We start from the raw sequence: 22271 nt of genomic DNA on the forward strand, positions 1-22271 counted from the left end.
TTATTAGGTATGGCAGTTATAAAAATATAGATAAAAATGCAACCTTCATAAGAAATATATTTAAGTATCAATTCCTGTGTTTGCTGAACATGAAATTCTCGTCCATTGCTGAGCTATTGATTATTTCTCCAAAATTTTCTGTAAATTTGTGTGAAAAATTTTGGTCATTTTGAACAATATTAAAAGGTATTTTATATATTAACCTATGCCATTTTTTTCTATCATTCTGAAAATAAAATTAAATATATGATTTTTATCACAGATAATATTCGACTAAAAGTTACGGCATTGTAAGACAACCAGTAATGTACACTACTTTACTTTGTCATGTCATATTTTTTTATCAATGCAAAAATCAGTCAACTTTCTTGAAATAAAACTTTCTGAGAATTAAAGTCAGGGGTGTATAATATTTTCCCCCCCCCCCCTAGTTTTTTTTCACCAAGTAGGGGAGAAAATGGAAAAATATTTAAAGAACTCTATGTTTTATTTATTTTATCCCTCCTACCACATATTTTTTAGTTTTTTTCACCAAAGAGGGGGGGAAATGAAAAACATGTTTTCAGTTTTCTTAATTTTTACATTTTTTTCCCTCCAACCACTTATTTTTTATCCCCCACCCCCCTGAGCAGGGGATCCCATGTAGACTATACACCCCTGATTAAAGTTTAAACGATTTATCGATAAACAATTTTCTACCATAAGAATTTTTCATTGTAAGTTGAACTTTATCAATGAGTTTATTATACATTTCCTTCCATATATAACTCTGGTCCACAAGAAGGTTTATATTTCTAAAGTAGATATAACTTTAACAAATGGTAATTTGTAATTTAGCGATAAAGTAATGAAAAAGACCTTAAAACATACTAGAAAGCTATAAATCAGTCTATAGTTTTAAAGAAAGATATAAAGTATATAAAACTGTATACTCTCTTGATTTAAATACAGAATTACGAGAACTTTCATTGTAATTTATCGCACCCGTATTGAGAACAGCCAAAGGCGTGGGCTAATAAAACTGGTTTCAATATTATGATTGTTTTATATTCGTAGAAAACTGGTATAATATGATACGATACATGGTTTTTCAGTGTGGCTGAGAACAGGTTCTTATCCACCGGATATGTATCGGTTTTGAAGCCATACTGGTAAATAATTTTCACCCTTAATAGTAGGCACAATAAAAATTACAACAAAATATATTATTTATAAACCACATTATTATGCTGTAATCGATATCAATATGAACCATACTATTCTTTTACTATTAATAAACTTTCAAATTAGGTTATATCTATTATTCCTGTAGAGACATTTGAATAGAATAGCAACCACATGAAGCTTCCTGGTGAGAACAAGTCCCTGCATTGCAACAAACATTAATAAGAATTATGATGATAGGATTGTTAAAAATCACCATTTATTTTATATTGTCTTACGAAAACAAAGTTAATTTTCTTCAAAAGAAGCGCAGCTAAAATAAACTGACAATATTTGGTAAAGGCACAAAGAGTAATTTTAATATTAATTGTTAATCAAAAGACAGAATGAAATTGGCATACAATACTGATAATATAGTACAGTATATACATAAATGAGCTTGTTACCGAGATAATGTAAGGTGAAGAGATCTTAAGTGATAAAAATTGAACTATAAATTTACATAATGATAAAAAATTATTAGTTGTAAAGTTTGTGACAACTAATCAAAATCTGTTAAAAGTACACAAAGTTTTTAGCCAGCGAATAAGAAACCGCAGTTTGAAAACTTAGGACAACAGTGTAAATTACAGCCAAATATCTTCTTCCTCCCTGGGTTTTAGTAGACAATTATTAATGTTCCTGTAAAAAGTTGACCATCATTTGAATATCTTCGTCCAATGGTTCAGTGGTTGAGGTTAACCAGCCCTAGAAATAAAGAGGGAAGTCATTTTCTAGTAAATCCCGTAAAGGTGTGTGTTATAAGGCCTAAAAAATAGTAGTAGAACGATCAGGTGCTCTATATAGTGGTATTCCCTATTGAATAGAACAATAGGGAAATTTTTTTTTTTTTGATAACCGTACCTGGAATATCTATCATAAGAAATTTCTATCAAACGCTTTGTTTGGCTCAAACTGACAAAAATTAAAAAAATATATAATTATAATAATAATGTTTTCTATAGGTACAAGGTAAAGGTTAAGAACAATCTATACCATTAAATAAAGGAAGAAGCCATTCTTTACAGGTTGTACGAGCAGTGAACATTAAAATGAAACTTTAACAAATCATTAATACAATGACTTAGTGAAACAAACCAACACAAAAAGTTACATACAGACAATTTTGAAAACATTCAGATATACAATCTATATAAGAAGGTAAGAGATTCAAAGTGGAAGTTGCATGTCATATTCTTTCTTTGCTTGTTGTGTAGTATGTCATTGTTAGTTTCAAATCCTATTTTAAAGCCAGAATATTTTTTTTTATAATAAAGATTGACCAAAATATAGTTGAAAAACAAGTTAGTTTTTTGATAATGAAAGTTTAATTTACAGAAAAAAATGTTCTAAAATGTAGTTGTTCGCTGTAGTGAAATTGAAATGAAACAATGCACATTGAAACCTTCTACTTCAAAGCAAACAAACATGAAATTCCACAAACATAAAACTAATTTTTGTCACCTTGAATAAATCAACCTGTAAAGAATGGCTTCTTCCTTTGTTAAATGGTATAGATTGTTCTTAACCTTTACCTTGTACCTATAGAAAACATTATTATTATAATTATGTTTTTTAAAATTTTTGTCAGTTTGAGCCAAACAAAGCGTTTGATAGAAATTTCTTATTTTTTTAAGATATTCCAGGTACGGTTATCAAAAAAAAAAAAAAAATTCCCTATTGTTCTATTCAATAGGGAATACAAATATATAGAGCACCTTATCGTTCTACTACTATTTTTAGGCCTTATAACACACACCTTTATGGGATTTACTAGAAAATGACTTCCCTCTTTGTTACCCAAGATAAGCGTAAAATGTGCGTCCACTCCTTGACGGGGAGGGGATGCGTTCCAATTACGACTCAAAACCGCATCATAACTGAAACGTTAAATTTTGTCCTACTGTTGCTATGCCAGATGATTGATATTAAGAGAAGGAAGAATGCATTGGCCCAAAACTTTAGGGACTTTAGGGTGAGGATAAAAATTAGTGATGGGTGGGGAGGAAAGAACTTGGTTTGAAAACACATTATAACCCCGATAATGATTGAAAAAAGGAACTATACCTACCTTAATCAAAGGTCTGATATCTTCAAGATCTGATTTTCCACAAAATGTTGGAACATATTTTTCTTCTTCAACTAGATTATTCTCCACTTTCTCATCTTCATATTCTTTATCTTTGCTGCTATCATCATCTGTTTCTATGGCTGTAGGAGTTATGCATCTTTTCACAATTTTTGTAGGTTTAGAACTACTTTTCTTTGCAGTTGTTGTAATTGAATTTTTAGCAGGCCTCCCGCGCCTTTTTTTAACTGGTGACACATGTTTTATTGGACTTTTATGGTTTAAAAGTTTATCAAACGCATTTGGAGCATTTTTGATTTCATTATTTGCCGGATTTGCAGTTTTATTTCTTGTATTGGCAGCTACAGCTGCTTCTTGATTGCTGTAATGCTGCATAATTTCTTGTCTTAGATCAGCTGGTAGTTGGTCCAGCACACTTTGGTCCAAATCACCAAAGGCTGGTGCGACCTAAAACATCAGGTTCATAAGTAGTTCATCTATAAAAAAAAATTATAATTTTTTGTCATTTTGAATTGTCAAATCCTTTTTAAACCTAGTAATAAAATATTAAAAGCAATCAAATTCTTATTCTGTAATCAATTATTTAAAATTTAAATTTAAACAAAAATAAATAAAGTTAGTCTAACTACGTTTAAAAATCTTGTAAAAAACATTACCTCTGAAACACTTGACTTTGTTATAGTTTTAGAAGTGGAAGGATTTGATTGATCAACAGGGCTCTTATTATTAATTTGTTTGGGTGAGTTAGACATCTTTCTTGATACCCTATTTACCCCTGAGGTGGAAGGTATGGGTGTAGTTACTATACTATTTGGTGTGTTCAATTCATCTAGTCTCTGGGAAGCAGTCGCTCTAAAAAAGAAAATGTCGAACAAATGCTTTTTAATTATTAAATTTTTGATTGAGGATTTTGTTATCCTTTAAAAGAATATAAAAATATTGTTTACCTAGTCGTTGGTCGTTCAATATTGTTAGCTGACATATGCTGCTTATAATCCCTCAATACTTCTTGTCGAATATCTTCAGGCAGTGATGCAAGTACCTCGGGGTCGAGTCCTAGAAAAATTACATATTTTATCAACAAATACAAATTAATAAAAAAGACAATTAAATGAATAATAATAAGAATCAAAATATAAAATTTTGAAATTAATTCTTGAATTTCAGGATAACTTTTATAAAACATACCTTCCAAATCAACTGCACTATTTTCTGTTACATTTTGAACTTCGTTTTCTTGATTCTCTACAGTTAAGTTAACTGTAGCATTATTTGTAATGTTCATATCTTCTAGCATAGGAGATGTTTCATTAATAGACGATACATTGATGGAATTGTACTTTGATTTTGAAGCTGTATTTGGTTTCATGAATTTTAGAATAGAACCTCCAGCCGTGTTGCATCTTTGCTTTTCTTCCAAATCTGAATGATTTTTCAATAAGAGAAAATATCTTGGATAAACACTCTAAATAATGCTAATGCTAATGTCGTATGGGTGAGTTGCACCTGGAATGAACAGTTAACTTGTCAACTCAAGGCCAGACTCTTGGTCCTTCACCTCATACCCGTGAATTAGATTACAGACAACCAGCTCTCTGTGATGCACGACCTTTGTCTGAGAAGTCCTAACTGTGCATGGTAAAGAGTTGCGCCTGTTTTGGGCCAAGGCATTCCCCCAACTCTAACTATTTACCTCGCGCATCTGACATACTAGCAGTGGGAACCATTTTTAACGTCTTTAGTTATGACGCGGTGTCGGACCGAGATTTGAACCTAACACCTTCCCGACGACGAGAGGATGCGCTACGTGTTGAGCCACGGTCGCGAGTTAACACTCTAATAAGTGAAATATTTTTGTTGGGTTGTGCGTAAAATCCCAAGCCATAAAGTGGCAATAGACAATTTAACTGATAAAAGGTTACTTGAAATATTTCCCTCATAGGAAATAAATATTAATATTAGTTAAGTTGTGAAGCAATTTAGAAATTAATTTTGCTTAAAAGACAAATGTTAAATCGGGCTTCTCATAATGCTTAAATTATTACCTAATGTAAGCATAAAACGTGAGAAAAAATGTAAATACCTACCTAGTTTAGACATAGAAATTCCTATTCCTCTGATATCTGCTGGATTACAGCCGACCTGTTTCAACATGGCTAGACTCTCATCAAATATTTTCTCTTTGTCGTTTGTATAAGACTTCAGCTGACTAGATCTAGATTGAATATATTATCTTAAAAGGAATAATTCGAAAATAAACCTGAGGGTCAGAGCAAAAGTATTTTAATGAAAAGGGAGTTGTTCAACCTAAAAAGGCATTTTTACTGGCGGACTAATTGTAGATCCTCCTACACAGTACAGTCAAAGAATTATTGAATTTAGTCTGTACACGTAATTTTCAATGTTTATGAAGATGACCTAGCAAAATTTTCTAATCTTTCAAAGAATAAAAATCCTTCATCCATAATTAAAATATAAATACTAGGTAAAATTTGGTTCGTCCTTTGAATTGCCATTATCAATATTTTGCATCCTAATGGGAAGAATTTACTCGTAGTTTTCTTACCTTGAAATAGAATCACAGACACCATGCCCCAGAAACTTGGCTGTTTCTTCTGGCGCGTCCTTTGCTTTGATCATAAGCTTCAGGGTGATGCTTTTACCCTTGGCGTCTATTTTATCTAATCTTGTCTTCACTTCATCTACAATAACATGATAGTTAAATAAATGTTTTTAATAGCCAATCAATGAACAGTAATTATATAAATAATTAAAATCTATTTATTATATATAATTTTATTTAAATTTGTTATCTTAACATAGGTTTCATATTTTAATTGTTATTACATCTTTACTTTCGTTTTTAACCTAAAGATCATTATTAGCTTGTAGTTGCTATGCTATTTATAGAAAAAAATCTTTTACAGGTTTTTTCCAAAAGAGTTATTAATAAATGGTCAAACCTGCTAATTGTTGAAGAAACCGTTCGGCATCGGAGAAAGATGTAAATCTAATTCCATAATTAACTTCTGCACTCACTGTCTTGCGAATCTAAACAAAGTAAAAGGATCGTTGAACTATGTATTTATTAATAAATACAGCTTTGATGTAAAGCAATTAATGAAATAAATGTCAAATCTACAAAAAAAAAAATAATAAACATTTGTTAGATTTTTTTCCATAAAACAATGAATTTAATAGTAATAAAAAAATGGAAAAATATACCAAAAACCTAACAAAGTTTTAGCGAAACAGAATTAGATTAATTTTTATTAAGCTTCCTACCATCTAGCCTGCATCTATGAAACTAGCTTTGATTATCAGTTAGGAAAAAGTTATTAAACAAGGATGACAACATCCATAAGTAGCGAAGCACAAAAAATCGTAGATGGGAATACGTACAGGTAGATTTAAAAGGTTTTTACTAAAATCAAGAATAGATTTATTGGATAAAATAAATATGAAACCTTGTTTTATTTTGTATGATGACAATGGTCAAAGTAAATTATATTAAAGATGCTCATAACAATGGGAAAAATTATTTTGATACTGATATCCCATAAAAATTTGAAAATTGGATCAAAATAAACAAAGATATTGGGAAATATGTAAAACATATAAAAATAGCCAAAAACCTGATAAAAGGCAATCTGGCCGCCATGGTTGTTTTCTTAAAACGACAAAAAATTTAACTTTTAAATCCATAAAAACTTTTAAAATTTGGAAAATCGGACCATATACACTGAAGATATGGAAAAAAGTGTTAAATATATTTATAAATAGCCTAAAACCTGCCAAAAAGGCAGTCTGGCCGTCATGGTTATTTCCTTTAAAGACGGGAAATTTAATTTTGATATCTACAACTGAAAAAATTTTGAAAATCAGACTATAAACACTGAAGATATGGAGAAAAATGTTAAAAATATAAAAAAAAAACAGCCTAAAACCTGCTGAAAAGGCAGTCTGGCCGTCATGGTTGTCATCTTTAAAAGACGAGAAATTTAATTTTGATATCTATAACTGAAAAAATTTTGAAAATCGGGCCATACACTGAAGATATGGAGAAAAATGTGAAAAATATAAAAATAGCCTAAAACCTGCTATAAAGGCAGTCTGGCCTTCATGATTGTTTCTTTAAACGACAGGAAATTTAATTTTGATATCTGTAACTGAAAAAATTTTGAAAATCGGACCATAAACACTGAAGATATGGAGAAAAATGTGAAAAATATAAAAATAGCCTAAAACCTGCTAAAAATCGGTCCGACCGCAAATGATGTTTTATAGTCAATTGTGCTCCTTAATAATAGGAATGTTGTCAAAAAATTACAGCATTCTATCTTTTATAGGAGCTGAGTAAATCCCATTTCCCCCATAGCGTTACGGACTGACTGACGGACGGACAAAGTGAATTATAGAGTAGCTTCGCTACTAAAAAAATTATGCTATTGAAAACACTTAACTTTAACCATATAGTTTACAAGAAACAACATAAGAAATATAACCTGTTGAATTTCTAGTTTTCTATCATCAATTCCCATAGAGAAGTTATGTAGTTGTGTTCCTGTTTTCTTACCCAACTCTTTCTGATATAAAAAGATAAAAGATTACTTATTTTAGGTAGATATCTCATGGTATTAAACACTTCAAAGATGCAAGTATCATCTTCCTTAATAGAATTAAATAACTACCTATACTCTATTCATGACTGCTAAAATGCATACCATTTTCAAGTATTGCATTGTATAGTTAATTTTCCATTAATTGTCATAAATAAACTTGCCTTAAATAGGTAGGTTTTTTTTTGTATCAAGGTCTAATAGGTACCTATTGGTTATTTGCATTTTTAAGGCTATTTTGACGGAGCTAGATCTTTCCTTCTTAAACATAAGTCATTCGTCTGATATATATTTTTACATTACCTGTAAAACAGCTAAAGAAACCACTTGCATATCACCACAGGTTTGTATGTCAAGAGCTGCCAGCCGCCGTTCCAGGCTGCGGCCAACTCCAGGCAACTCCTTTACAGCCAATCCTGCCATGAACTTAAGAACCTGTAATAAAACCAAAAATTAAATAAAATATATTTGAAACATGGACAATTATGTCAACAAGCAGTGTAGCAAAAACAAGCTATCACATACACAATGCCTATTAAGGAGCGTTTCGTCGTATTTTCAAGTAGCTTTTTAGGGTATTTTAAGATATGTTAGGCGATTGCCCCACAGGGTTAGAGCCCCCCGCGGGTCGCAGAGGCTAGAAATAGGAGAAAATCTACAGTAAAAATACCACGAAACGCCTCTTAAAAGGCGTTGTCACGAAAAGGACTATACCCGCTAACACTATTATTGATGCAGTATAATTAGAGAACATTTTAAAAAGCGTCAACATTAAAATACCTGGCTCTCTTGCAAAATATATTGTCCGTCTGGTTTAGCCTTCTTGGTTGCCATCCTAGCCAGTAAAATACTGGAACCAAGCCCCACGGAACATGCACATTTAGTCTTCTCCTAAGTAATAAGTGCAATGAGGCTTTCAAACTTTTGTATATTAAGTAAAAATCATTATGGCAATGAACTACAAGCTGATATCTGTAATATTAAGCTAAAATCTATAATTTAAGTTTTACAAGAGATATTATAATGTTCAAACTGAATACCTAGGTTTTAGGCTATATTTATGTCAAAGAAAAAAAAGTATTAATGATCTTTATCTCATTATTTAGGTATAAGGGAATTGCACATTGGACAATTAATTAAATTTTTTAAAGCATTTTCAGATCCAACCAAGATTTAATTTTGACTTTGTTCATTATGAACTTTATTGACTTCAGTTTTATTTCTTTCTTGGTTAGCTAGAAGTATCGCCTGTTAACGGCATTTACGTGCTACCAACCCCTAAGTTTTAAATATTAGCAAAAATAAGAAAAGTTTCATTTGTGCAGCTTCACAAAGTTCCAAGAAAACCCAAACTGTTACATATCCCTGATCTGATCTCATATTATTATATATTATAAAATGTACGCAAAATGAATTTACCTTTATTTGTTTCCTTAGCAAGGAGACAAATAGTAGAGGATCCATATTGAAGTCATTCAGTAAACTTGTCAGATCAACAAACATTTCATCACAACTCACAGCCTGAATGATTCATTAGGTAATAAATATACAATGTCTATCAATCAATCAATAAAGTTAGTTTGGTATTTTTAGCTCGAAAAATCAACAAGGTATTAAAGTTTAAGATTAGACAATTTATATTTTTAGGATTACATTGATGGACATACCATATCATAGAGTAGCTGCGTTACACATAAAACTGTAAACCTGAATATCTAGAGTATAGCTGGCGACGGTATCATACAAAATTTTTGAAACCTCTTCATATCCCACAAAATCATATGGTATCGTCTTTAAATCAGGACACAATTTCAGTGCTGGCCCCAGAAACATTCCATTTCTAGAGAAAGAAAAACGCTTGAAAATCAGATTATATAAAATGTTTCACTTTAAATGTCAAATAATGTTTGCTATAAAAGATAAGTATAAGTGAAGCAGCATCTTTTCAAAACATTTTCAAATCTCAAATTTTATGATGGAATTTTGTTCACACAAAATCTTTTCTTTCCTATTTACCTACCTACCTATTTTTATGTACAGTACGGTAGCTGAGAAATGATATCAAAATCAAATATCCTTTTGTTCCATCTAAATAGCTTTTCTAATTGTTTTATTACCTTACTCCTTGATCCCTAGCTTCATAGCTGCAACTGGCCACCTCAGAAAAAGAGCTAAGACCGTCCACATCATCCCCCAACTTCCAAGAGACCTTGGCCTCACCCTCATCAAAATTTCCTCCGCCCAACCTCTCCTAAAATTTTATAAGATACATTTTATGTCAAGGCACAATTGTACTCCTAAGTATCGAAGCTTAACAAGCTATTATTCATAAAAAAGAAAAATAACAAAATGTAATATTTAAACTTCGCAGGAACTCTATTTTAACAATTTTTATCCAATATCTTCAAGTATAATCTTCTACGATAGAAATAGAAAAAAAAGATCACTTATGCTTCAGTGTCCAATCAATGGGACCTAAGGAAAATGTATCAAAAAAATTACAAAGATGTAGTAAAATATAAGTGAAGCATTTAAAGGGAATAAGTGAAATAACTATTTTACCTTGTACTTTTGTAGCTCTAATCTTCTGTTTTCTCCAGCTTTTCTATCTTCCTCCGCTCCTTTGCTTGGCTTATTACCCCTGTTACATTTATAATTTTTGAGTATATGAAGTTTTTGAAAAGAAAAATTAACAATTCTAATTTATAATTGCATGGCGTTAAAGTGACAAACTTACTTTGCATGACAGACGGCCACAGGTTGTCCGACCAAATCAGGTCTAGACCTCAGTCCAACAGAAACAAAGAAACAATCCATGTCGATATGCATCACAGTTCGATTCCCTGTGAATGAAAATTAATTTATTCACGGCAATTTTATTCTTTTTTTTATATCCAAAGAGATAAAATCATCCATTTATAATAATGTTATTCTTGCCTTGATTTTTTGAGGAACTGACAAGCGTCCCATCTCTAGATGACTGTCCTTGATCCTTAGTATTTACTAAATCTCTCAAATTAGCTCTGCCTAGATATTCTCCATTATGATTTTCCCTTAACGTGTTGACATATTCCTAAAAAATAAAAATATGTAAATACATAGCATAGCGACGGCTATACTCCTTAAAAGAGAAAAATACAGTTAACATACCTTAGCATTAGCGCCCATGGTTGAAATATGATGAAGGCGGGAATTTTGGAAGAATTCGCCAAGAAACTTTGGATCTTTGGCATCCTTCGCTTTGAAGGGAGAGGTGTTTGTAATAGTCGAGTTTGGTTTTTCAATGTCTCTATTTGGACTTTCTTCAACTGAATTTCCTGTTGATCTTCTGGTAAATCTAGTAATTTTATTCGCCTTTGATCTATCAGAAAACAGTAAGAATGTTTTATAGTCTACTAATCTTTCTGCCTCTAGACATGCTGTTATCCATTCTGGTTTTACTATAATTTCATTTCCCTTCAGCTGTCGCATTTTTACATCTAAAACAAAACAAAGATAGATTTCTTCTATGTTATTGTTTAGATTGGTATAAAAAACAAAGCTTTATCTAAATAACACAATACCTAGTTGTTTTTAAGTGAATGAATATCTATCAGTAATTTATTGATAAATGGCATAAAATGGAAATGGGCGATGACAACTTTCTTCCAAATAGAAAAAAAAACATCCATAAAATATAAGAAGCTAATGAAGCAGGTGAACATAAAAATCGGTCTAGCAATTAACGAGATCTTTCTGTGTGGAGAGACTGACATCCTGACACTTCTAAAAAATATCAACCAACCTGGCAAATTTGAGGCAATAATATGAGTTGTCTTTTGAGAATTGTAGTAATGATGATAGGTTCCTCCATGTGTCATCATTATTCTAAATAAAATCGTAATCTTAAATTAATATGAAATCTGAATGTATATCACCTTTATAAAGGGAAAGGAAAGCCCCCCCCCCCTTCATTCTATTTTTTAAAATGACATTGGCTGGTGGGATATTTAATTTAAATCTTTTAAATAAATGCCTTATTAGTGGAAAACTTTTAAATGAGTGACACTTGTATTTATTTTTTGCTATCCCCATTTCTTGGACAAAGACTTGAACCACTAGATAAAATAGTAATAGAAGGAGGTTTTGACTTCGTGAACACATTATTCTTGTTACCAATTAGGATTTTACAGAATAATAATACCTTTTGAGTTCATCTGCACTTGGAGTCGTCCATCCATTAACAAATATACTGACTCCTAATAAAATATAACTTTTTACTGTATAATATCATAATCAATCACATGCACCTTGAATATTTTTTCGGAATAGTTGAGACAAAAACAAATGCTAATAAAAGGTGTCGATCTTAATTTATATATATAAACGTAATGTTGTATGAATCTCCGCGCGCTATTCTAAATAATACTAAATTCCTGGATAATATCTTTAGGCCGATTTAGGCATATAATCCAACAGAATTTTAGTGTCTTTCCCAACTACAAACGAAATAACAATTATTCATTGACACTGCATGAATTAAAAAATGACAATCATATTTGTTTAAATACCAAACCTGCAAAAATTCCATCCTTCTTTTCTTCCCCGTCTGCTTGTTCTTGAAATTGTTGAACCAGTTTCTGTTTTTTCATCCCCATGTATCCCCCATGCCCGTTCCATACATCGTCTTTAAAAGTAATAATAAACAAATAAAGTTCAAACTTCAAATGTAACACATTATATATTACCCACTTAAAACATTTAATAATTCATGCCATAATAACATTAAAACAGTAAATAAATAAATATTTTTACCCGATGGGCGAGTTCTTTTTCCTCTCATTTTAGATTTTTCTACATTTTATCTTAGATTAGAACTTTTTTCGCCATTTTTACATAGGAAAAGATCCATTTCAAATGTTTGTTTACGTTTTTGTGTTGTTTAGCGGGGAAAAGCGCGCTTCTGTAGTGGATGCCGCGTTTCTCCCTAAAAAAAGACGACATTTCACAGGTTGGAATAAGGATTAATAGGATTTTCATAATTTTATATTTTCTCTATTTTTACAACAATAAAACCAGATTAAATAGCCCTTTACTGCCATATTAAAACATTACCATACTAAATATACTTCTTTTTGGCGGCTAGATAGGTAAAATCTCTTTGAAAAAATATTAGAATATGTGTAATGATAATTTGTATGTAACACAAAACATCATACATATTTAATTTTAGTTGTTAATTTACTAGATACACAATAAATAATGATGAACTTGTTTTGAATTTCCCAAAATATCCAAAATCAATTGGATCAACACATTGAAAATGTCCAATATTACGCTAATATTTTTAAAGGAGACACATGGTTGATTCATTTTTGCGGCAAATTTAGAAATTCAAAACTAAAAAGGTCAATATATTCATTTCTTAGTAGCGAAGCAATAAATAGGGAGTAGAAATTCGCGCAATTTCTCCCAAATCTAAGGACAAGGATGACAACATCCATAAAAGCGAAGCTCTGAAATGGTAGGACCAAAGAATATTAACACTTGTAGAGTGTAAAAACAAACAATGTAAGTAAATTTGTAGAAAAACTACTTAAATAAAAGATATTGTTTAAGGACATGCTTACATTTTTAGGACTTGATTATATTGATGCTTCGCTTATAATATTGTACTTTGTTGTCCTAGGAATCAGTATTCCAAAAATCAGATAAATCGGATAACACAAGATTTGTTAAAAAGTTAAAAATCAACATGTGTAAAATGGACATATTGGTAACGATAATAGAGCTTTTCTATAGCTTAAATTGATCAGTGGAAAAGTTTGGACACTGAAGTTTTGAAACAAACAAATAGATTTAATAAAGGTACCCAAAGCTTTAAAGCAAATAAAGACTTAGAATACCAGTACAATTTTGACTCCAATCTCCCCTCTCGACCTGATTTATATCTGAATTAGTTATAAATAAATCCTATTCTATTCTATTTGAAAATGTTTTCTGTTAAGTTTGTACAACCACATCCTTGTTTAGATGTTGAACAGGTGAATAAATATTTGGATCTAATGTAAACATCTAATATAAAACACCTTCAGTAAGAAATTTGTTACAAATATAGCAAAACATACTTTACGTTTATAAGTAGCACAGCAACTGTATAATTATTTGTCTATCTGTTTAATGTTACTAATAATGTATATTTTTACCTTGAAGCTACTCCATAACTAATAATGTGTCTGTACTGTTTTGCCGACCTTTTTTTAGAGACACATCCCTATTTTAATAGGGATACAATGAATGATAAATCAATATCAAAATTCTTTTCAATTTTTAAAAGCTACCAAATGCAGAGTTTGCTAACAAATAATGGAGCTATAAATATTCCAACGACCATTCCCGTATCCATGTTTTTTAGAACAATCTACATTTGGATATCTAGTGTGAAAAAATTATTTATTGCTTCATGTTTACCTATATTTAACTGTATAAAAATTCAATAAAAATATTGTTGGCTGGGCTAGATTTGGACATAATTCTTCTTGTCATTTGTCGCTAAAAAATATTTTTTTTTCAGAAGTAAGAAATATGGACACGCTTTCCAGGCTTAGAATGGAAAATCTAAAAATATTACCAATTCAAAGATTTTCCAATTATAACAGGAATATCAAAAAATCTATCATTTTTATCACCTTTTTCATAATTATCTATTTTTCTTATCAGTAAATAGATTACCTTATAAACATAAGTATATTCATAATACACTTGTACCTTTACTTATTAAACATAAAAATATATTGTTTTTGTAATTATTTTTGTCTTTTGCATTAATGACTCTTTTGTTGAATCACATCTTTCAAATTATTAATAAAAGACTAAAAATGAAGAAATTTCAAGGAGGAGGGAGAGGCAATGGAGGACTAATGAAACCTCCTCAAAGATTTTTGATAAGACAAGAGAGCAGGTCAATAAGTGAAGATGAGGAAACAAGTCACCATCCTGCTAGCACCTCTCCAGGAGGAATAGGTATGAGTTATTATTTATTACATAATCCTGTAAAGTGGTAAGCTTATTTTGCCTGTAACGAAGGATCACGCGGACTGCTGAACCGATATGGTTTTTCTTTGCAGTAAATCTTCTTTTAGGTCTAAGGAAAGTTTAAACAATTTTTTGGGAAGGTACCACCACCCTCCCAAGAGCATTATTTTTTAAAATAAAATTGAAAGTAGGGTAGGTCTACTTCCCTTTGCGCCTCAAGGGCCACTACAGGCCTCTAGGGGCATAGCCGCTTGTATAATATAACAGAGAAGGGGCATTAACGCCACCCCTCCAGTTTGCAAAATTGAAAAAAAATATCTAAAAATAAACATTTCGTGAAAAAAGTTTTGGAAAGTTTTCCATTACTCATGATAAAAATTGTAATATTAAATTGTGTCAGGTAAAAGCAACATTATGAGCTTAATTCGGGAACAAAATTAAAATGCCAGTATCTGATTATGTTTTTACATAAAGTCTCTCTTTCTACAGCCAAATCTTCCCAAAAAATTCGGTTTAAGTTCTTTGTAAGCGTAAAATTAAAGTGAAAAAAACAGAAACTAATACAAGTATCTACAGATGCTCAGCTGTTATAGGTTGTTGACCTGATCAAAGCCTTCGGATTAGCTGGAAATAATAAAACTGCAATTCTCACACTCAGTATTCATATTGTTCATAGAAGTTAAGCCGAATTTTGTTGAAAGATTTTGATTATAATGTAGTTACTAGCATCCTAACTTTATGCCAATAATAATCTTATTATTTTGTTTCTAGCTGACATCCACATAAACGTTTAGCAAAATATCCCAATAAATAAAAGATATTGAAATATAAATCTTAATTAAAGTTATTGTGAGTTATTATTAAATAGTTTAATTTTGCAGGTAATACTTTGGCCTTGGCTGCTACAGGACTTGTCCAGCTTTTCTCTCCTGGAAGTGCTGACATGGCTCCTAAAGTGTTAGGTTTAAAGGTAATGAATCTATAATTAATACAATTTTTACAAGAATATAATCATTTGTATAATCATTGTTTGTATAGGAATTGAAAAGAGGTTCAACCTCCAGAAGACATAGTTCATTGATTGAACAAGAAGTTGAAAACCTTTGTCCGGGTAAATTTTTCTAAGTACCTCGTAAAGACATGGTTGCCTGCATGACACATTATGTCAGGTAAAACAATGTAAGCAAGGGCCTCCTGTCTATATATCTCGTGACAGATCCTTATATATGTAATACCATACAACAAGGGTGATATAAAAACTAACACCCAACAGACAAACATAGTTTAACTTTAAACTATAGGTGTGCACATAAAGGAACATAAACCCCTGACCATTTTAAAGGAAGTAAATTTTGTTAAATCATATGCAAACATCTGCTTAGAAATTCAAAGTTTCTTTGCAGAAATCAAAACATACCATTTAAAATTTATCCTTATACTAAAGAAACAGGATGTTTGTTTGTCTCTGTGTCTGTACCGAAGGATCTCGCTAACTGCTGAACCTATCAGGTTCTTCTTAACAAGGTAGATTCTCATGGGTCATGGGAAGGTTTATAACTATTTTGGGGGAGGGTACCACCACCCTCCTAAGAGAAATTTTTAAAAAATATATGGGAGACTTCAACGTAACATAAAGAGGTATCGTACGTATAGAATTATTGTAGATACTTTAACAAACAAAAACATTTAAAGTGCTACTAGAGGCCTCTAGGGGCGTAGCCGCTAGTAATAGAAAAATAGCAATAGAAGAATAAATTTCTATTTGAGGTTGGTATCAGAAGAAAATCTTACTAGACTATAGAATAATATTTCCATCTGAAGTCCTAAAACTTTTCAAATATGAGGGCAGTCAAATATTAGAAGCTCATGAGGTATTTTGTTATATAAAAAATAACGTTATGTTAAAAGTTCAAATAGGGAATTTATTAGTATTCAAATTTTAGTTGAAAAAACCCTGGATTGTTCTTAAGAGTATGGAAAAATATTCTGATATTCCTTGGCTAGCATTTAAAATAAAAAATGATAAACAAAATGCCAGGCTCAGTGGATATTCAATGTGTAGAGAGGTATTTAAAATTATTATTTTCATCATTTATGTGATTGAGTTTTTTTGTTTCATTCATTTTGGAATAATTATTGATATCATGTTTATGTTTAGAGACAGAGAGAATATTTTAAGATGCATTTTGACTCATCTGACATAACAAAAGAAGATATTGAAGGTTTTATCATCTTTTGTCTTTTCAGAACAAAAAGCAGAAACAATTTAGATATTTTTTCATTCATGGAATTAGAGAGATTGGTAGCAATATTATTCCTTATAATAAATTGTTGTCTAGAAAGAATTGAAGAACCAGATTTTCAAGAACTACAAAATAAGAAAGATTTAGGTATTGAAATTTGATATAAAAAATTACTGCAACTGTTTATTATTCCACACTAAGTGAAAGTATTCCTTTCAATTTATTTGAACATTACAATTACAATCTATAGATGAAGACATGGACAGTTTGAAAATGGTTGGCATCACTGAATTATACAAAGAATCTTGTCAGACTAGAACAAATATATCAAAAATTTATATAGTACAGGTGCTTTTGACTTTTTTTCAGTCATTTTTTGAGAAAAAAAACAATCCTTTTGAAATATAAAGTATAAAGATTAATTATAATATTAATCATTTATAAATCTTTTTTTCTTAATGGGTCTTTCAATGTTTGGAAGAGAAAGACATGGAAAGAATGAGTAAAACTTGGAAAAAGTGGTCAAATATTGGAGCTATTCTTTACAAACTTGAACAGGTTATAATTTTCTTAATTAGTTCGAATTAAATTTTTAAAAATCAAGCTTTATACTTAACAAGGATGACAGCATCCATAAAAGCGAAGCTCTGAAATGATAGGACAATCAAACATTAAAATTTATATAGTGTCAGAACTGAAAAATCAGAATATAAATGTATAAAATCGAAACAATTTGTAAGTAAATTTGTTGAAAAACTGCTTGATACAGGATAATGTTTATGGACAAAATTACATTTTTAGGACTTAATTATAAAGATGCTTCGCTTATCATATTGTACTCTGTTGCCCCAGGAATAAGTATACCAAAAATCAGATCAATCGGATTATAAGATCACATAAAAATTTGTTTCTAAAAAAGTGAAAAAATCAACATGTTTAAGATGGACGTATGGACATTTTGGTAACGATTATAGAGTTGCTACGCTTTCTAAATTGTACCTATCTACTACAGGAATTGATAGGACAATTCTAACCTGCCTAAAGTAATAAAAAAGCTATCCGTCTCGGACGTACGGACGGACCGACCCTAATCATAGAAAAGCTTCGCTTTTAAAAAGAATACAGCAGTGGTTAGATCTATATTACCAAAGCATTTATCTAATTTTACAGATATCAGTAAAAGTTGAAAACATAAGATTTTTGAAAGGTTTGGTTAAAAGCAGGTAACTTTTACTTCATAGCAAAACCACCATAATAATGTAAATGTATTTTTCCATATGTGCATTTCTAAAATTATTTTAATTTTATAAAAGAGTTGTCTTTATGATTATGATGTGTCTACAAATATCAAGCCAGGTATTAATTTTATTAATAGCGAAGCTACTCTATAATTCACAATGTCCGTCCGTCCGTCTGTCCGTCCGTCCGTAATTAATGAATTGGGGGAAACGTGATTTTCTCAGCTCCTATAAAAGATAGAGAGCTGAAATTTTTTGACAACATTCCCATCATTAAGGAGCGCAATTGACTATAAAACATGGGGGACTGCCATTTACACATCCAGCAAATTTACAGTGGATGTGTTTTCGCCAGTGCAATGGATGTATTTATGACAAACTGAATTTTTACTGTATAAATGACAGTAAAATCGATTCTCATGCCATAAATACATCCAACACTGGCAAAAATACATCCAATATTTTTATACATATGTCAAAAATACATCTGACACTGGCATTTACACATCCATACGTTTTCAATTATATGTCATAAATACATCCAACACTGGCATTTATACATCCATAAAAATTTAATTTAAACTAATAAGAAAACAACTTTCATATTATTTAAGTTATAATATATTTGTAAGGGTAAATTTATGTTTGTTATGTTTGTATTTAATTTATTGAAATGAAATCTGTTGTTTTATCTTTAGTTATTTAACTGAATTGTAATTTAATGAAACGAAGAACTTATAATGTAGTAAAGCATAACTTGATATATTTAAATCTTAAAATGCTTTAAGCTAAACCCAATGAAGAACAATACTTCAATATAGCTCGAAGTTGTTCATCTTGTTGTTATAACTAAAAAGGAAAGAAGGGTGCAGTAGATATTTAAAATAAACATAAACAAACTTTTAAACATGAATCAATTGAAAATAATTGAATATTTATTGGTGGAAAAGATTAAAACCTTTTGTATGTTTCCCAAAAATACTAAAAAATAAATAGCAGGGAATGTACTTGAGTGGTTTTATCCACAATAATTTGACCACCTGTGCAAATGTATTGTGTTTTGTAGGGAGCATCTTGAGTAAAGGGAAGTAAATAAGGGGAGAGTAACTAAAATAGGGCAAAAATTTAAAACCTATACATACTGTACAAAATCTAATTAATTGTAAATAAATATTCATATAAATTAATCTAGATGTATATTTGCCAGTGTTGGATGTATTTATGACATATAATTGAAAAAGTATGGATGTGTAAATGCCAGTGTCAGATGTATTTTTGACATATGTATTAAAATATCAGAATATAAATGTATAAAATCGAAACAATTTGTAAGTAAATTTGTTGAAAAACTGCTTGATACAGGATAATGTTTATGGACAAAATTACATTTTTAGGACTTAATTATAAAGATGCTTCGCTTATCATATTGTACTCTGTTGCCCCAGGAATAAGTATACCAAAAATCAGATCAATCGGATTATAAGATCACATAAAAATTTGTTTCTAAAAAAGTGAAAAAATCAACATGTTTAAGATGGACGTATGGACATTTTGGTAACGATTATAGAGTTGCTACGCTTTCTAAATTGTACCTATCTACTACAGGAATTGATAGGACAATTCTAACCTGCCTAAAGTAATAAAAAAGCTATCCGTCTCGGACGTACGGACGGACCGACCCTAATCATAGAAAAGCTTCGCTTTTAAAAAGAATACAGCAGTGGTTAGATCTATATTACCAAAGCATTTATCTAATTTTACAGATATCAGTAAAAGTTGAAAACATAAGATTTTTGAAAGGTTTGGTTAAAAGCAGGTAACTTTTACTTCATAGCAAAACCACCATAATAATGTAAATGTATTTTTCCATATGTGCATTTCTAAAATTATTTTAATTTTATAAAAGAGTTGTCTTTATGATTATGATGTGTCTACAAATATCAAGCCAGGTATTAATTTTATTAATAGCGAAGCTACTCTATAATTCACAATGTCCGTCCGTCCGTCTGTCCGTCCGTCCGTAATTAATGAATTGGGGGAAACGTGATTTTCTCAGCTCCTATAAAAGATAGAGAGCTGAAATTTTTTGACAACATTCCCATCATTAAGGAGCGCAATTGACTATAAAACATCAATGGCGGTCGGACTGCTTTTTAGCAGGTTTTAGGCTATTTTTTATATTTTCCAAATTTTTCCATATCTTTGGTGTTTATGGTCCGATTTTCAAAATTTTTTCAGTTAAAGATATCAAAATTAAATTTCCCGTCATTTGAAGAAACAATAATGACGGTCAGACTGCCTTTTTGCAGGTTTTTGGCTATTTTTATATTTTTTACATTTTTCCCCATATCTTTGGTGTTTATGGTCCGATTTTCGAAATTTTTTAAGTTATAGATATCAAAACTAAATTTCCTGTCGTTTGAAGAAAACAACAATGACAGTCAGACTGCCTTTTTGCAGGTTTTTGGCTATTTTTATATTTTTCACACTTTTCTCCATATCTTTGGTGTTTATGGTCCGATTTTCAAAATTTTTTCAGTTAAAGATATCAAAATTAAATTTCCTGTAGTTTGAAGAAAACAACAATGACAGTCAGACTGCCTTTTTGCAGGTTTTGGCTACTTTTATATTTTTCACATTTTTACACATATCTTTGGTGTTTATGGTCAAATTTTCAAAAAATTTTCAGTTAAAGATATTAAAATTAAATTTCTGGCGTTTTAAGAAAAGAAACAATGGCGGCCAAACTGCCTTTTAGCAGGTTTTGGGCTTTTTCAAATGTTTGACATATTTCCCCATATCTTTGGTATTTTTGGTCTTATTTTAAAACTTTTTGCATTAACAGTCTCAAAATATTTTTTCCCATTGTTATGTGCATCTAGTATGTAATTTACTTTAACCGTCTTCATCATACAAAATAAAACAAGGTTTTGTGTTTATTTTCTCCAATAAATCTATTCTTGATTTAAATAAATACACTTTAAATCTACTTCTACGTATTACCATCAACAATTTTTTGTGCTTCGCTACTTATGGATGTTGTCATCCTTGTTCTTTAATTCTTAATTCTAAAATCTAACCTAATCAGATTTCTTTTAATATCATAATAGTAATAGTTATTTCTCGCATTGTATTATAAACAGCTTTCCGCAGATATAAAATGTAAAATTATAAGATTAAAACCAGTTCTTTAGCCCCTAGATGTCTAAGGCACATGATAGAAAAACTGGTTTTAATCTTATGATTGTACATTTTTATTTTTGTAAAAAAAAACTGGATATGATACGATGCTAGACTGTTTTTTTGTATGAATGAAAACCGATTCTAATCCACCAGACATTAATCGGTTTCAAATGAATACAAGAAAATTAAATATTGGATTAGGAATAATACCTAAGCATTTTAGGAGTTTATTTATGTTCTTGATTTGGTAAACAGAAGCAGAACTCAAAATTTAAATGGCTTTATTTCTTTGTATCAAAAAACATGATTCTTAAAAAAAAGAATAAATATTATATGTGAAATTATATCCTATTGTAACAAGTAAGGTTTTGTTTGAAGATTTAGATCTCAAAAACTAATTAAGCGATTAAATTCTCTTTCATAGGTAACTCCTGTGATGGTTTTAGGCCATTCTTTTAAAATCTAAGTCATGGGGAGGTTCTCTTTTATAGATAACTCCTTTGATGGTTTTAGGCCATTCTATTTTAAAATCTAAGTCATGGGGAGGTTTTAAGTTATTTTCCTAGCCCCTCTCTGCCTCTTAGAAGCTAGGGGCGCAGGCCTAGTAATATCTAGAATATAATAAATAAAGATAATCTTTTCATCCTTATTTGTTGTTAAAAGCGAAGCTTTTCTATAATTA

General features: G+C 30.4%; 2 protein-coding genes and 2 long non-coding RNA genes across 4 annotated transcripts; 3 read left to right on the forward strand and 1 right to left on the reverse strand.

Moving 5' to 3' along the window:
• Positions 1-224: 224 nt before the first annotated feature.
• LOC145329785 (DNA repair protein Rev1-like) lies at positions 225-12882 on the reverse strand. The gene is made up of 25 exons (XM_080174178.1): positions 12706-12882; positions 12467-12577; positions 12095-12149; positions 11696-11778; positions 11062-11390; positions 10849-10984; positions 10649-10754; positions 10474-10552; positions 10029-10162; positions 9619-9751; positions 9331-9432; positions 8692-8802; positions 8215-8346; positions 7798-7878; positions 6256-6343; positions 5859-5994; positions 5380-5507; positions 4481-4714; positions 4240-4348; positions 3949-4144; positions 3275-3739; positions 1845-1911; positions 1307-1364; positions 661-794; positions 225-389 (listed from the first exon to the last, which is right to left on the reverse strand). Exons 1-24 carry the CDS (start codon positions 12731-12733, stop codon positions 662-664), a joined length of 3234 nt encoding a protein of 1077 aa, XP_080030304.1. The 5' UTR covers positions 12734-12882; the 3' UTR covers positions 225-389; position 661.
• A 1886-nt stretch (positions 12883-14768) lies between these two features.
• On the forward strand, positions 14769-17576 carry LOC145330744 (uncharacterized). Its single transcript, XM_080175408.1, has 8 exons — positions 14769-14913; positions 15807-15895; positions 15964-16036; positions 16693-16796; positions 16869-16991; positions 17084-17147; positions 17265-17315; positions 17419-17576. The coding sequence occupies exons 1-8, from the start codon at positions 14769-14771 to the stop codon at positions 17574-17576; spliced, it is 807 nt and encodes a 268-aa protein (XP_080031534.1).
• A 39-nt stretch (positions 17577-17615) lies between these two features.
• LOC145330676 (uncharacterized) lies at positions 17616-18534 on the forward strand. The gene is made up of 3 exons (XR_013883547.1): positions 17616-17726; positions 18339-18391; positions 18482-18534. It is a non-coding gene; the product is annotated as an uncharacterized LOC145330676 (long non-coding RNA).
• A 1294-nt stretch (positions 18535-19828) lies between these two features.
• Positions 19829-21949, forward strand: LOC145330678 (uncharacterized). The gene is made up of 3 exons (XR_013883548.1): positions 19829-20222; positions 20313-20355; positions 21813-21949. It is a non-coding gene; the product is annotated as an uncharacterized LOC145330678 (long non-coding RNA).
• Positions 21950-22271: the final 322 nt, after the last annotated feature.

Source organism: Acartia tonsa, chromosome 10, assembly GCF_053477335.1.
Source record: "Acartia tonsa isolate MP-2025a chromosome 10, ASM5347733v1, whole genome shotgun sequence".
Taxonomy (NCBI): domain Eukaryota; kingdom Metazoa; phylum Arthropoda; class Copepoda; order Calanoida; family Acartiidae; genus Acartia; species Acartia tonsa.

Bases quoted from the DNA above. Each gene is read 5' to 3' on its own strand.
- LOC145329785 (XM_080174178.1), bottom strand. From the start codon at position 12,733: ATGAGAGGAAAAAGAACTCGCCCATCGG. The intron at 12,578-12,705 runs GTAAAAATATTT...TTACTTTTAAAG, and splicing joins AAAAAGAACTCGCCCATCGG to ACGATGTATGGAACGGGCAT. The intron at 1,365-1,844 runs AACATTAATAAT...TTGCAATGCAGG, and splicing joins GATGGTCAACTTTTTACAGG to GACTTGTTCTCACCAGGAAG.
- LOC145330744 (XM_080175408.1), top strand. From the start codon at position 14,769: ATGAAGAAATTTCAAGGAGGAGGGAGAGGCAATGGAGGACTAATGAAA. The intron at 15,896-15,963 runs GTAATGAATCTA...TTGTTTGTATAG, and splicing joins CTAAAGTGTTAGGTTTAAAG to GAATTGAAAAGAGGTTCAAC. The intron at 16,037-16,692 runs GTAAATTTTTCT...TTTCTATTTGAG, and splicing joins AGTTGAAAACCTTTGTCCGG to GTTGGTATCAGAAGAAAATC.